This window comes from Chanos chanos, chromosome 1 (assembly GCF_902362185.1).
Source record: "Chanos chanos chromosome 1, fChaCha1.1, whole genome shotgun sequence".
Classification (NCBI taxonomy): Eukaryota; Metazoa; Chordata; class Actinopteri; order Gonorynchiformes; family Chanidae; genus Chanos; species Chanos chanos.
The window spans coordinates 13,280,137-13,291,990 of NC_044495.1; the positions used below are offsets into that span (position 1 = coordinate 13,280,137).

General features: G+C 38.0%; 2 protein-coding genes across 2 annotated transcripts; one reads left to right on the forward strand and one right to left on the reverse strand.

Annotated features, from left to right (window-relative positions):
* The first annotated feature begins 736 nt into the window (after positions 1 to 736).
* LOC115824124 (L-threonine 3-dehydrogenase, mitochondrial-like) lies at positions 737 to 3,106 on the forward strand. Its single transcript, XM_030788233.1, has 8 exons — positions 737 to 920; positions 1,251 to 1,293; positions 1,470 to 1,540; positions 1,688 to 1,837; positions 1,933 to 2,105; positions 2,301 to 2,391; positions 2,505 to 2,774; positions 2,967 to 3,106. The coding sequence occupies exons 1-8, from the start codon at positions 737 to 739 to the stop codon at positions 3,104 to 3,106; spliced, it is 1,122 nt and encodes a 373-aa protein (XP_030644093.1).
* A 1,410-nt stretch (positions 3,107 to 4,516) lies between these two features.
* On the reverse strand, positions 4,517 to 7,288 carry c1h8orf74 (chromosome 1 C8orf74 homolog). Its single transcript, XM_030777263.1, has 4 exons — positions 7,241 to 7,288; positions 6,395 to 6,581; positions 5,498 to 5,892; positions 4,517 to 4,645 (listed from the first exon to the last, which is right to left on the reverse strand). The coding sequence occupies exons 1-4, from the start codon at positions 7,286 to 7,288 to the stop codon at positions 4,517 to 4,519; spliced, it is 759 nt and encodes a 252-aa protein (XP_030633123.1).
* Positions 7,289 to 11,854: the final 4,566 nt, after the last annotated feature.

Below are 11,854 nucleotides of genomic sequence, written 5' to 3' on the forward strand. Positions count from 1 at the left end.
TTTATTGATGTGCGCTATCGGCGCTTCATCATTTTCAGTAAGCTAAGCCTGTTGATTTTCAAGACTAACCCAACCCAGATACTACCGTTGAACACTATCAGTTTCCTTTGAATCTCATAATTGTTGCATGTATCTAATGCTAATTCTGCCTGTCCTGTTTAAGACTTCTTTCAGTATTTAATATGTATTGTTTTGTGTAGTACACATAATGTGTTAATGGTAGTAATTTTATTACTTTGCCCCAAACACCTGCCTAAAAGGTTCCAACCTCTTCTGAATTTGAAACTAGGCTCCAAGATGAAGTGGTCTCAGGGTGAAACCATAGGGTTTCTTTGATTCCTGTTGTTGCAGCAGAAAAAAGGTGTCTAATAGTTGGCAATAGTTTTGGAAGATTTATCATTTATCAAAGTAGACTTGGTTTGTTATGACAGTTTGTCTGTCTGTGGCTCAGATTTTCACACTCCCCGTAAAATGACAACTTTATTTAAGACCTAGTGAAGGCAGGCTGTCATTACCTACTACAACTAGTGACCACTAGGTGGAAACACATACCAGACTGCAGTTAATTGTTACTTTGTGTGGACACATAGGGATGAAGTGTCTCTATTTACATACAAGCTACATAAATATGTGGGACAGGGACACTTAACAGAATTGATTTCTTGATATTAGCTCAAGAAATGTAAGTGTTATTATCATTTTTCATGTCCTTCTTTCACTGACAGAAACCACCAAAATGCCTATGATAAGAGCTTTTAGCAAGGTGGCAAAGGATTTGTTCCGGACCAAAGGGTGTGGCTGTGAGCCTCTCATTGTGTCTGTGCGCAGCATCACTTTCTCCCCACGTCAAGTTACAACAGATGCCAGCTTCCATTCTGTGTCCTTTTCTGAAACAGATCACCCAAAAGTCCTCATCACAGGTATAGAAATGCTGTTTAAATAGGCTGTGTGCACTGCTTCATATTCCTCTTATTTATAGTATTGCAGAGTTAGGTCAAATGTTGAGTTATTTTTGCAGTACTGAATGATTTGGAGGTAGAAATCTGATCTCGGAGTTTTTTAAAATAGCAGTAGACACCCATGTACATCTTTAGTTACCCTGGTAACCAGTCTTTGAACATGCATGAAGTGAAATTGCCATGGCAACTCATAGATGATGTAACTGACATTCATTTGTCATGACTATTCTCTCTCTCTCTCTCTCTCTCTCTGCCCCCTATTCCTCTCTTTCATCCCCCTTTGGATTTAAGGTGGGCTAGGACAATTGGGGGTGGGCCTTGCTAAGTTGCTTAGGTAAGCACACATACCAAAGCCATACTGATCCCTAGGGTTTTGTTCATCTGAAACATTATAAATAGCTTTCTACATCTCAGTCAGTTTCATATGAAATCATTTCTAAACCAAAACTAGAATAAAGCGTGGCTTCTTTTATTGAGATTTACATACCATTTTTTTAAATATGATTACAGGAAAAGATTTGGAAAAAACAACGTGATTCTATCTGATATCAGAAAGCCCTCAAGTGATGTTTACCACAGTGGTAAGTAAACAAATTCACACCCATGTAACGGTCCCTAGACTCATTAATTGATTACAATAGAGTGGACAATCATTTTCTAATCAGCTACCTTCAGTATTATTTCTGTTTTTATTGTGTAGTAAGTATGGATTTCATTTTTATCTCCAGGTCCTTTTATTTATTCTGATATCTTGGACTACAAGAACCTGCGTGAGATTGTAGTAAACAATCGGATCACCTGGCTGGTGCACTATAGTGCTCTTCTGAGTGCAGTGGGGGAAGCAAATGTGTCCCTGGCCCGTGATGTCAACATCACCGGTAAACCACTAACTTTAACTTTTGTCTATTGGTCATACCTTGATATCTTCTAACTCTGACTGTTGGATTAACTCAAATCTCTAAAACTCTTTCAGGTTTACACAACATCCTTGACATTTCTGCAGAACATGGACTGCGTCTCTTTGTTCCCAGCACAATTGGAGCCTTTGGCCCTACGTCTCCAAGGAACCCCACCCCAGACTTGTGTATTCAGCGCCCCAGAACAATTTATGGGGTTTCGAAGGTTCATGCAGAACTGATGGGAGAGGTGAGCGACAACACAGAGACTGTTGTGAAACCAAAGTCGTTAACAATTCAATCACAGTGGCTAGGCTCAGTTATCTTAGCCATAAAAACTATAAATATTTGCCAGAGAGGTGTGGTATATGTTAAGCACTGAAGTATGTTTTTCCATCCTCAGAGCAGCAGCTGTATCTATTGAATGATTTTTTTTTCTTGGCAGTATTATCATCACAGGTACGGTCTGGATTTCCGTTGTTTGCGCTACCCTGGGATTATCTCAGCAGACTCTCAGCCTGGCGGAGGAACAACAGGTTTGTTTGTTTGTTTTTAATCATTTTTAGAACAGCTGGTATGCTGTTACTGCAAGGCCATCAACATTTCTTAGCCTGTATTTCTCACCTTTTTTTCCTTCTTCTGTTTCCAGATTATGCTGTTCAGATATTTCATGACGCTGTGAAATCGGGCAAATTTGTGTGCAACCTGAGGCCCGACACACGACTTCCAATGATGTTTATCGATGACTGTCTGAGGGCCACACTGGAAGTGCTGGAGGCTCCAGCTGAGAGCCTGAGCATGCGCACCTACAACATTAATGCCATGAGCTTTACTCCAGAGGAACTGACCAAGGAGGTCCAAAAACAGCTCCCAGACCTGCAGGTCACTTATGAAATTGACCCAGTGAGACAGGCCATTGGTAAGGGCCACGAGTATATTAAATTACCAATATACTTATATATCAGTTTTAGACACTTTATGCTAAGAAGACTGTCCCTTAACTAGCTGTGTGTATGATGCACATTGTATTTAGAACATATAAGTTCACCATTCAGAAAATGATATTCTGAAAGATGTCATCTGAATATGATTTTATTCCTTTTTGAATTAGCGGACAGCTGGCCCATGAACTTTGATGACCACAATGCACGCAAGGACTGGGGGTGGAAGCACGATTATGACCTGCCTGAGCTGGTTCAGACAATGTTCAACTTTATTGGCTCTGAATCAAGACTGGCACATGCCAACTGAGCAGCATCGTCCAATCATTGCTTTAATCAGGAACTGACCTTAGAGTTACTTGGGACCCACTTGAATGTAAAAACGCTCTGCTCACTGCACTAGGAGGGTCCCATTGAAGGAGTTTAGCTGTTACACAAGTAAAGTCTGTTACAAGTGTTTTTAGTTAAAGGTGCTCCACAGGCTTTCTGCTGTATAATTTTTGTCAGGTTAGTATGAGTTAGTATGAATCTTGTCTTCAGATACTGGCTTAAGCTGCAAGAATGATATTATTATTATTATTATTATTATTATTATTTATACAAGCTCTGTCATGCCAGGGCTCCATGATTCCAGTAAATACACATCTGTGTATTACACCTTGTTTACTTGATACCTAAATATCAATGCCATGTTTCATTATGTGTAGCACTTTTTGTTATTAGTGTTGTTTTGTTACTCTTGTCTTAAGAAATATGGCAAGCAATCTGATGTACTGTATCATTCATAATCATACACAGGGAATATTGGAAAACCAAAAGGTATGATGTCCTTTTTTTTTCACTGCACTATATGTATTCATATTTTAAATTTAAATATAATGCTTTGTTGCTTTTTTCTCCTCAATATTTATTTTATTTGTCAAGTCTTGTGCAGTAATGTGAAAATACATTGGGTATGTATCTATTGTTTTCAAATCAAAACAATCTGAATCTGGGGCTATTCATGTGAAATGCTTTACTTTTTTGTAACATGGTATCACGTAAAATTATTTGTTCTGGCTACACCATAGCTTTAACTACAAACAGAAATATTTTCTAGGACAATCCTCTCTATGTCTAGTCCTGTGATTTCAGAATATATTTTTCTAAAGTAGTGAGTTTCGTCCACTACTGTCAGTATTGGTTGCTTTCCAGAATCAGTTATTAAAGTATTTAGTCAAAGTTGTGACCCTGAATTTCTGTTGATTCTGCCCTAAAGCTGTCTGTTTTACTGGGTATACCCTTTGTACCTTTTATCTTATAAACAGTACTACTCAAAAACATCAAGCACCCTTTACACAATAGTAAATTTCACGTTGAAATTAAAAGAACATGTTAAATTTCAGATATCTTTACTTGAGCGTAGAAAACAATTATTCCTGACGTTTCAGCTGGTAATGGGTTGAACAAGTGGAGTTTGCTGTCACTTACTACTTTTAGGTGAAACTATACAGCTGATCCACAGAACTTTTTCACTCCTGAAAAAAAGGCTTTTTGATACCGCAGCAAAGAATTTTTAATCTGAAAAGTCACTGTTTGGGACTGTCATTATCATTTCTCATTTGCAGCGACTCCCCAGGCCCCGTTTAATTCATTTTCTTTTTCACTTTTGTGTGCTGCTTCTGAAGAGCTTTTCTGTTAATGGTGTTACAGCTGATGAGAAGCTTCTGGACTCCTCCGCCTAAAGAAGTAATTTTTGCTTCAGTCTTAGTTCCAGCAGCTCATGGGTAAGATTGACCTCCTTGATTAATGTGTCCATTATAAGTCTGCCTTGTGCCTGCAGAACCTCACGCACCACCTTTCCCACTGCCTAGAGTAGTTACAGATTACAGAGCAAAATATGAGTCAAACTGTCAAGAGACATAGCATTTAATTTTAGTAACAATTTTGTCATCATTTCTTTAAGCATATGTAATACAAGAGAACAGTGTTAAACAAATTGCTGCCATCCTGTGTGTGGACCATATGAAACCTATAACCCTGGTTAAGGATGAGCACTCTTTCTGATACATGCATTAGAAATCCTCATTTGAAATACCTTTTTTGTATTTTGTACTTTATTCAGCTCAATGGTATGATATTTCATGATACTATATTTCAGTTACAGTTTTCAATCACAGCTTTCCTCATTGCCTTATCACTGTGAACAACAGACCCATCTAATCATTTGATCCACTTAATGAGGTAAATGCTGATTCTGCTCTACTTAAGATAATAGGGATGGTGTGGCCCACAGGTGCATGTGCAACAAAACCACACTTTTGGTTATAATGCACTGATAACAAAGTACTAAAATTATGAAATATAAGTTTGAATTCAGCTGCCTATAAATTCATGGTTACCAGGAAAAGATTCATAGTCTGTGTGGAAAATAAGTTTATTCAGTTTATCCTGAATAAACAATGTCTCTCTGTCTCTCTCTGTCTGTCTTAACCAAATCAAAACTGACTGTCTGTTCCCACTGATGAATCTTGTAGCTTGAATACAAGTTATCAAAATCCTTTTTGGCATCAACAATATTCATCGCATCGCATTTTCTGATATCTCATAGTGTCAATGCCATTTCCACTGCTGTACCACTCATTTTAGCAAACGAAACATATGGGGGGGGGGGGGGGGGGGAGCAACTATAATGTGTGCTTTTCAACTCTACGCTTCATACCTGTTTGCTCAGCCTGTCCACCTGAAGATCATCCAGACCGACTTGCATCTTTGCCATCAGCTGTGCCTCTGCCTTTTGCTTGAACTGGCAGATTTCCTCCTGTTTCTCAGACAGAGCCAACATAAGCTCTTCTAAAGCCTGCTGCCGCTCTTGTTCTTGTACGTCTGTTCCCTGGACCAGAGGCAGTGGGACAGACGGAACGTGAATCTCCAGCTGCATCTCCTTGTGTTTCAGGTTCACCTCCCCATGTAAGAAGGCATGGTACAGTTTATGATGACGGACATACGTATCCACAATAAAGTTAAAGAGCGCTGTTTGATGGCCAGGGGAGAGTTGAAGCTTACCCTCTGATAATCTCTCCCTTATCAAAGCAACTGCTCTGGACATCTCCAAACCTGATGACATGAGTATGGTGTTGTGATGTTCAACATGTGTAACATTAAAATGATGTTTTATGAGGTTTTGGCTAATAACTGATACTGTGGGAGAGGCAAAGCAAGTACTGCCAGTAGACCTACATACTTAAGGAGGCGTATCATACAAACACTCAGAGAAGATCATACTAAGAGTAATCCATAACATCTGACTCTCATAGATAAAGTAATATTATTTTTTATAATATTTAGTAAAAAAAAAATTTATATATAATTTTATAATAATTGAACAGACAATATATGAAGTCTTTCGTATGCTATGTATTGGGAAAACAGAAGTGCGTTCCTCTTCTTTTTCCCTCTGAAAGACTTGCCAGTTTTAAGAATTAGACAATGCAACACTAACTTTTTTTTAAGCTTTAAGAATTCTAGGAGTGGAATTCAGATGAATTCAAGTGAATCTCGCTAAAATTCAGTAAAATCTAGTTAACACACATTACCCTAATACAATAATGTGACCCACCTTTAACCTCAGGGAGGAGCTCTTTCGTCATTTTTGCGACTTGCACCACCGCTGCCCAAGGTACCCCACGTTTTACTGCATACATGACATTATCATAAACAAATTCTTGATGCAAATGTTTTTTATCATCGCCTTCAAAGTCCTTCCACTGAAAATGACGGCTCAGGTGCAAAACAGCTGCATCTCTCTAAATAAGCCAAGATAAAGAAGGTGGACGACTCGCATCAACATAAACATATTTCCCTCACTACAATAAAATCTAAGTGAAGATCATCAAATTATATTTTATTATGCAACACCGTTTATTCATTCGACACTGTATGAACAACCTTGGCAACAACTGTCCACCCATCTCTGAACACACGCTGCGTTTGCCGACACAAAATTATATCACAGTCGTGTTCCGGTCTAAGCAATCGCTGGAAGAGGTAAAAAGCCATAAATGTATACCACCGTAAATTCCTTAGGCTACTGCAAGAAAATTGCGTGCATTCTCGTACATTTGCAACTTGTTGCAGTGGTCGCTTTAGGCTACGAGTGGATCAGCTACTGTACAGGTAAGTCGCCAGTCACTATACTGTATAGCATACTGTATAAATTACGACACCACATAACATTGCCGTATCATGTTGGCTGTGAAGACGATAAATAACTTCATCATGAACCGATTTTCTTGTGGTGTGTTACAGTGTTCTTATCACTCGACAGGGTAGCAGTTCAGCTCTTCAGCGTGCGAAATAGTGAGCTCTTTGATGAATAAATTATTCGTAATGGATACAGAATTTTTTCGAAGCGAAAATGCCGATCATTTAAAATGTCACCGCTGCAGGAAAACAGTTGAATTACCTCTAATCGCGCTATCTCTCTCATGGTTGTTGCCGACAGAGAGGCCATTTTCATGAATGTTGTTGTTAAGGACAGCTTGTTACTAAGAGACACCATGCTGAAGTGTTCAGCCCTGTGGATACTCTTTGTCATGTGAAATTCTATTTTTTTTTCCTACAATGCCATACTTTTCTTGGAAAGAAGCAGTTTATACACAGATTGGCAATTAATTTTTGTTTTATTTAGTTACATATAGATAACAATTCACATATATGAGCCTTGTTGTAAAAGTAACAGTTACGTACTATGTCTGTTTTAGAGGCTCCTCTGGTTTAAAGTTTTATTATTCCTACCATTGTTGTCAAATGAGATTCTGCTAACAAAACACCAAAACATCTCTCTCTCTCTCTTTTAGTGAGCTAAGAGTTAATTCAGTTGGGCACAGATGGCCAAGCAGCATAATCCTCTTTCAAAGCAGTCACACTCCTCCTTGTTGTATGGACCTGTGCATTTGATAATTAGCCTAATGGAATGATTAGTGACAAAGTGGAGAGAACATTATACAGCTGCAGCTCCAGTGAATCTCTGTGGGTGGCGAGTGACATTCCACATCGGAGGTGAAGTCATGCTAGAACTGCTGCTGCTGTTTTTATATGTACCTGCCAGTGTGAGAGAAAGGAGCTAATATTACCACCCCCTAATATATGGAACCTGTGGATTATCGGATTACTTCACAGACAACTTAAAACTTGACTTTTTCAACTACAAGGATTAGACATCTAGGAACAATGAATCTATGTCCTTTGGGTAAGCTGATGCCATTATGATAATATTAACTGTATTAATATAAATTCTATTAAGGGACAGTGATCAGTTATTCTGAGGGGAAATCAGCTGGCTTCCCAGAAAAAATACAGTAGCAGTGTTTGGATGTTAACACTTAAAGAGTTGGGACATTTCAAACAAATAAGGAGAAATTGTGTGTGTGTGCGTGTGTGTGTGTGTTCAGTAGTTCACATCATAAACAGAATGTGAGGAATATTGCTGTTCAGTCAAGAGCAATATAAACAATTAAAGGCTAAAGCCTGGGTATATTGTACAGTTACAACTCAACTATTCACGCTGTGGCACTGTTTGCTTAGGACTGTCTTGATATCGATTGTTAGCCTACTCAGTGATATCACAGTGTTTTTCTTTGGGTTGCCTGACTCTCACAACAGCCTAAAATGTACAGACTGCTCAGAATGATGAGCCTATACAGTTCAGACATGCTGTGAAGCTAGGCCATCAGGGATGTAAAGGGAATGGAAACATAGTCATGAATGCAGAGGAGTCTTGTGTGTGCTCCAGAACCTGCTGTCTATATGCAGACTCTTTCCCCAAACAATTTTTCATTCAGGGCTTTCATTTCGGTTAAAGATATGCCATACCTTTTTAAGCTTCAAGACAAGGAAAAACAATTGTGTCTAACCAAGCCTCTCTAAGCTTCCTCCACTGTAATCCCCATTTGTCTAGGCTCATTGTAATGCAGGCCTACTCAGATAAATATAATGCTGGACGGCATCCCTTGGGGTAGTTTTCTTTGCTTATTTGAACAGCAAACAAAATGCCATCATCCTCTTCCCCTTATCCTTCAGTAGACATCCCCAGGCTCTTAAACTGTTCCTAGCGTCAGTGAGCTGTGCTGACAGTCTGACAGGTCGTCATGGCAGATCACTGGAGTCCATCACTGAGTTTTCAACAAACAGGAGGTTTATTAAGGGAGGTCTGAGGTATTCATGCTTAAATGGTGTGTTGAAGAGAACTGGTTTACTCAGATTACTGTTGTTAGATAGACTACAAATATTATGTAAATGTTGTTGCTTCAGTGCTTATGTCTTGGTATACCTGAGAAATTTGCATCTCCAGATTAGTCTTCTCTGTGGAGGCCAATTCTGTTATGTCATGGCTGATTCACAATTCCATATTGTAGTTTTTCTGAGAACAGATGCATAATTAGTTAAAAAAAAAAAAAACAGCAACACCGCTGAAGTTCCTCTTTAAATATAAAGTGCACTCAGGTAAGAGTTGTAATTACCAGTTGTAATGTTACATCGCCATAACGTTCACACCAACACAGACATCAGTATGGTCACATAGGCGAACACCAGTGAAATAACTGAACTATTTTCACTCATTATGGAGCTGTTCAATACAGTGGACATTGCAGAGGAAGAAAAGTGGAGCCATCATTTCCCATAACTAGAACAGTATAGAAAAACCTTATTCCCCTTATCCACTTCCTGCCGTGGGAACCCAGTAGCGGTAAGGTGATAGGGGGTCACATTACTTATGTGTGCAGAGGATATGCTGGCTTTACTAGAGATTATAGTAAGCCACTGTCCTGGCAGAATAGGAGTGAATTAACAGTTGCTCACCCCATGTACAGTGCTTTAAAATGATTTAAATATCTTTAAATCACTCCAATATATGAAATGTATTACATTATGCCATATAATAGATTTTTCTCATAACGGGTATGCAGACATAAGCATCATGTCTCTTTGTATACTTGTACAGAAGATCCTGACAGTCCGCTCTTCTTGAGATGAATGTTTTGTTATGTATAATACATAAGTGCATTCCAAAACTGTGTGCTCCAGTCTCTGACTGCTAAGAAAGTAAGCTCCTTCAAAATAGGGTTATCAATATGGGAAGTGTTTTCATACAATGGAATACAAATTTGAGTCACCAGCTTTCATATAGCATGTTTGCTGGGTCAATTCACAACACTGAGTTATCTTTCAGAGATCACATAACAAAGTGCTAATAAGTCTTTCAGCTTGAACTCTTTGTTTTGTCTCTTTATGCAATCCAGGAGTACCTTTGGATGTCTAATGCTCCCCTAGTTTTCAGTGAAATCTCAAGATGACTAAAGAGGCTTTTCTTTCTATCCTTAGCTTCCAAAGGACCTGATTAGTGGCTAGACCTTTTGAGGGAGGGCTTTTGAACTTCGTTACTGTAACAGTATCCAGTGTTCGTATGACTGGATCATACATGGGATGTTGTAGTTTGCTTTTGATTTTTCAAATTCTTCACTGTTTGTTTACATCAAACCGGATCATGTTTCCTTTCAGTGTGAGTACATTACGTTCTCTGTTTTACATACATCTTACATACATAGACTAATGTTTTCTACCATTTAGTATTTGATCCTGCTGAGTTCTTCATGCTGTCTATATTGTATAAAGTATTTGTATATAGCTGTTGAAGTACTAGATAAAAATATTACCTTTATGGATGGATATTTTGTGTTTAATTAAATACGCTTAGCTGTCCATTCATGCAGTTGGAGTATTTACTTCATGTTTACATTCATCATCTCCCTCAAAGGATACGTTTTTAAAATGATTTTACTATACTTTTTTTCAAGTGTATTTAATTTCTTCTTCTTGCTACTTCTTCTTGCTACTTTACTGATATTGAAATCCACTTTTGTAAATATGAATTATTGGTGGTACTAGAAAGATTTTTGTGTGTGTGTATTGTGTGTGTGTGTGTGTGTGTCCAGTAGGGAGGCTGTTTGAATGTTGGATTAAGATGCCAAATAAGGACTAAGTAGAGGAAATGCAATTTAAAGTAGTCTGTAACTGTTTTCCAAAGGGCAGCACATTAATCCTCAGACAGGGGCCTTGTTTCAGAGTTGCCTAGTTGACCTCCTTGTACACCAAGAGTAACAAAGAATTCCCTAATTGAACATGACAAGTTTTTTAATCAGTTGTTATGGAACAGATGTCTGGTAAGGAAATGATACTAGAGGCCTAATAACCTGTCATTCATAAGACATGACATAGGAGAAGGTAAAGAAAGTAAGGAATTTGCTTTGAGGTTATCAAGTGATTATGTGGAGAGACTTCCTAATTTATTTACATTTACATTTACTCATTTAGCAGACCCTTTTATTCAAAGCAGCTTCCAAGAGAGGCAAACCAAGTATGTAAGGCACAAATTATTACTCTTTAGACCTGATACATTGTAATGTACCATGACACATTATACTGAGCCATATCCTTATGTGATGTCCAGTATATTTTTATTTTTATCATTTTCAGGCATGTATTTGAAAACAGGTACACACATTTGTTAAACACTGCACGGTTGTTTTTAAAAGCAGTTTTTGTCACATACTGATGATGCATTTTATGACCTTTCGAAGATGCTAACCAGATGGTTTTGATCTGTGCTCTGTTTCAAATGAAACAAGTCAGATTTATGTCTCCTGTCTTTGTATGTACACGTGGACATGTGTATGCTTTGGTGGAGTAATTGAGATTTGCACCGGTGTCAAGTAGAGTTGTTACTGGCCAATAGGATACAGTTTTCAATTGAATTTCAATTTTACATGCATGTACATTTTATGACACTAACATAGAAATTTCAGGATCAACTGTCCTATTTCTGTCTCAACAAAGTATTGTGTTTTCTCATGATTCTCATTTTACTAATTGACCACTCTTACTGAAGTTAACTTTATACTCAGATCTCTTTGTTGCAATGTCTTAGTAATATGAAGCTGGGATGTGGATTGTTTCATCAATTGCTTACTTCTTAAAATTAAACTCTAAAATTAAAAATTGATCTCTATCAGATTTTTCT

What these genes read in the sequence shown, in the direction of transcription:
- c1h8orf74 (XM_030777263.1), bottom strand. Translation starts at nt 7,288, where the DNA reads ATGGCCTCTCTGTCGGCAACAACCATGAGAGAGATAGCGCGATTAGAG. An exon ending in GAGAGATAGCGCGATTAGAG is followed by an intron (nt 6,582 to 7,240) that starts GTAATTCAACTG and finishes TGGCTTATTTAG; the next exon opens with AGAGATGCAGCTGTTTTGCA. An exon ending in TGGACAGGCTGAGCAAACAG is followed by an intron (nt 4,646 to 5,497) that starts GTATGAAGCGTA and finishes TAACTACTCTAG; the next exon opens with GCAGTGGGAAAGGTGGTGCG.
- LOC115824124 (XM_030788233.1), top strand. Translation starts at nt 737, where the DNA reads ATGCCTATGATAAGAGCTTTTAGCAAGGTGGCAAAGGATTTGTTCCGG. An exon ending in AAGTGATGTTTACCACAGTG is followed by an intron (nt 1,541 to 1,687) that starts GTAAGTAAACAA and finishes TTTTATCTCCAG; the next exon opens with GTCCTTTTATTTATTCTGAT. An exon ending in CCCAGTGAGACAGGCCATTG is followed by an intron (nt 2,775 to 2,966) that starts GTAAGGGCCACG and finishes TTTTTGAATTAG; the next exon opens with CGGACAGCTGGCCCATGAAC.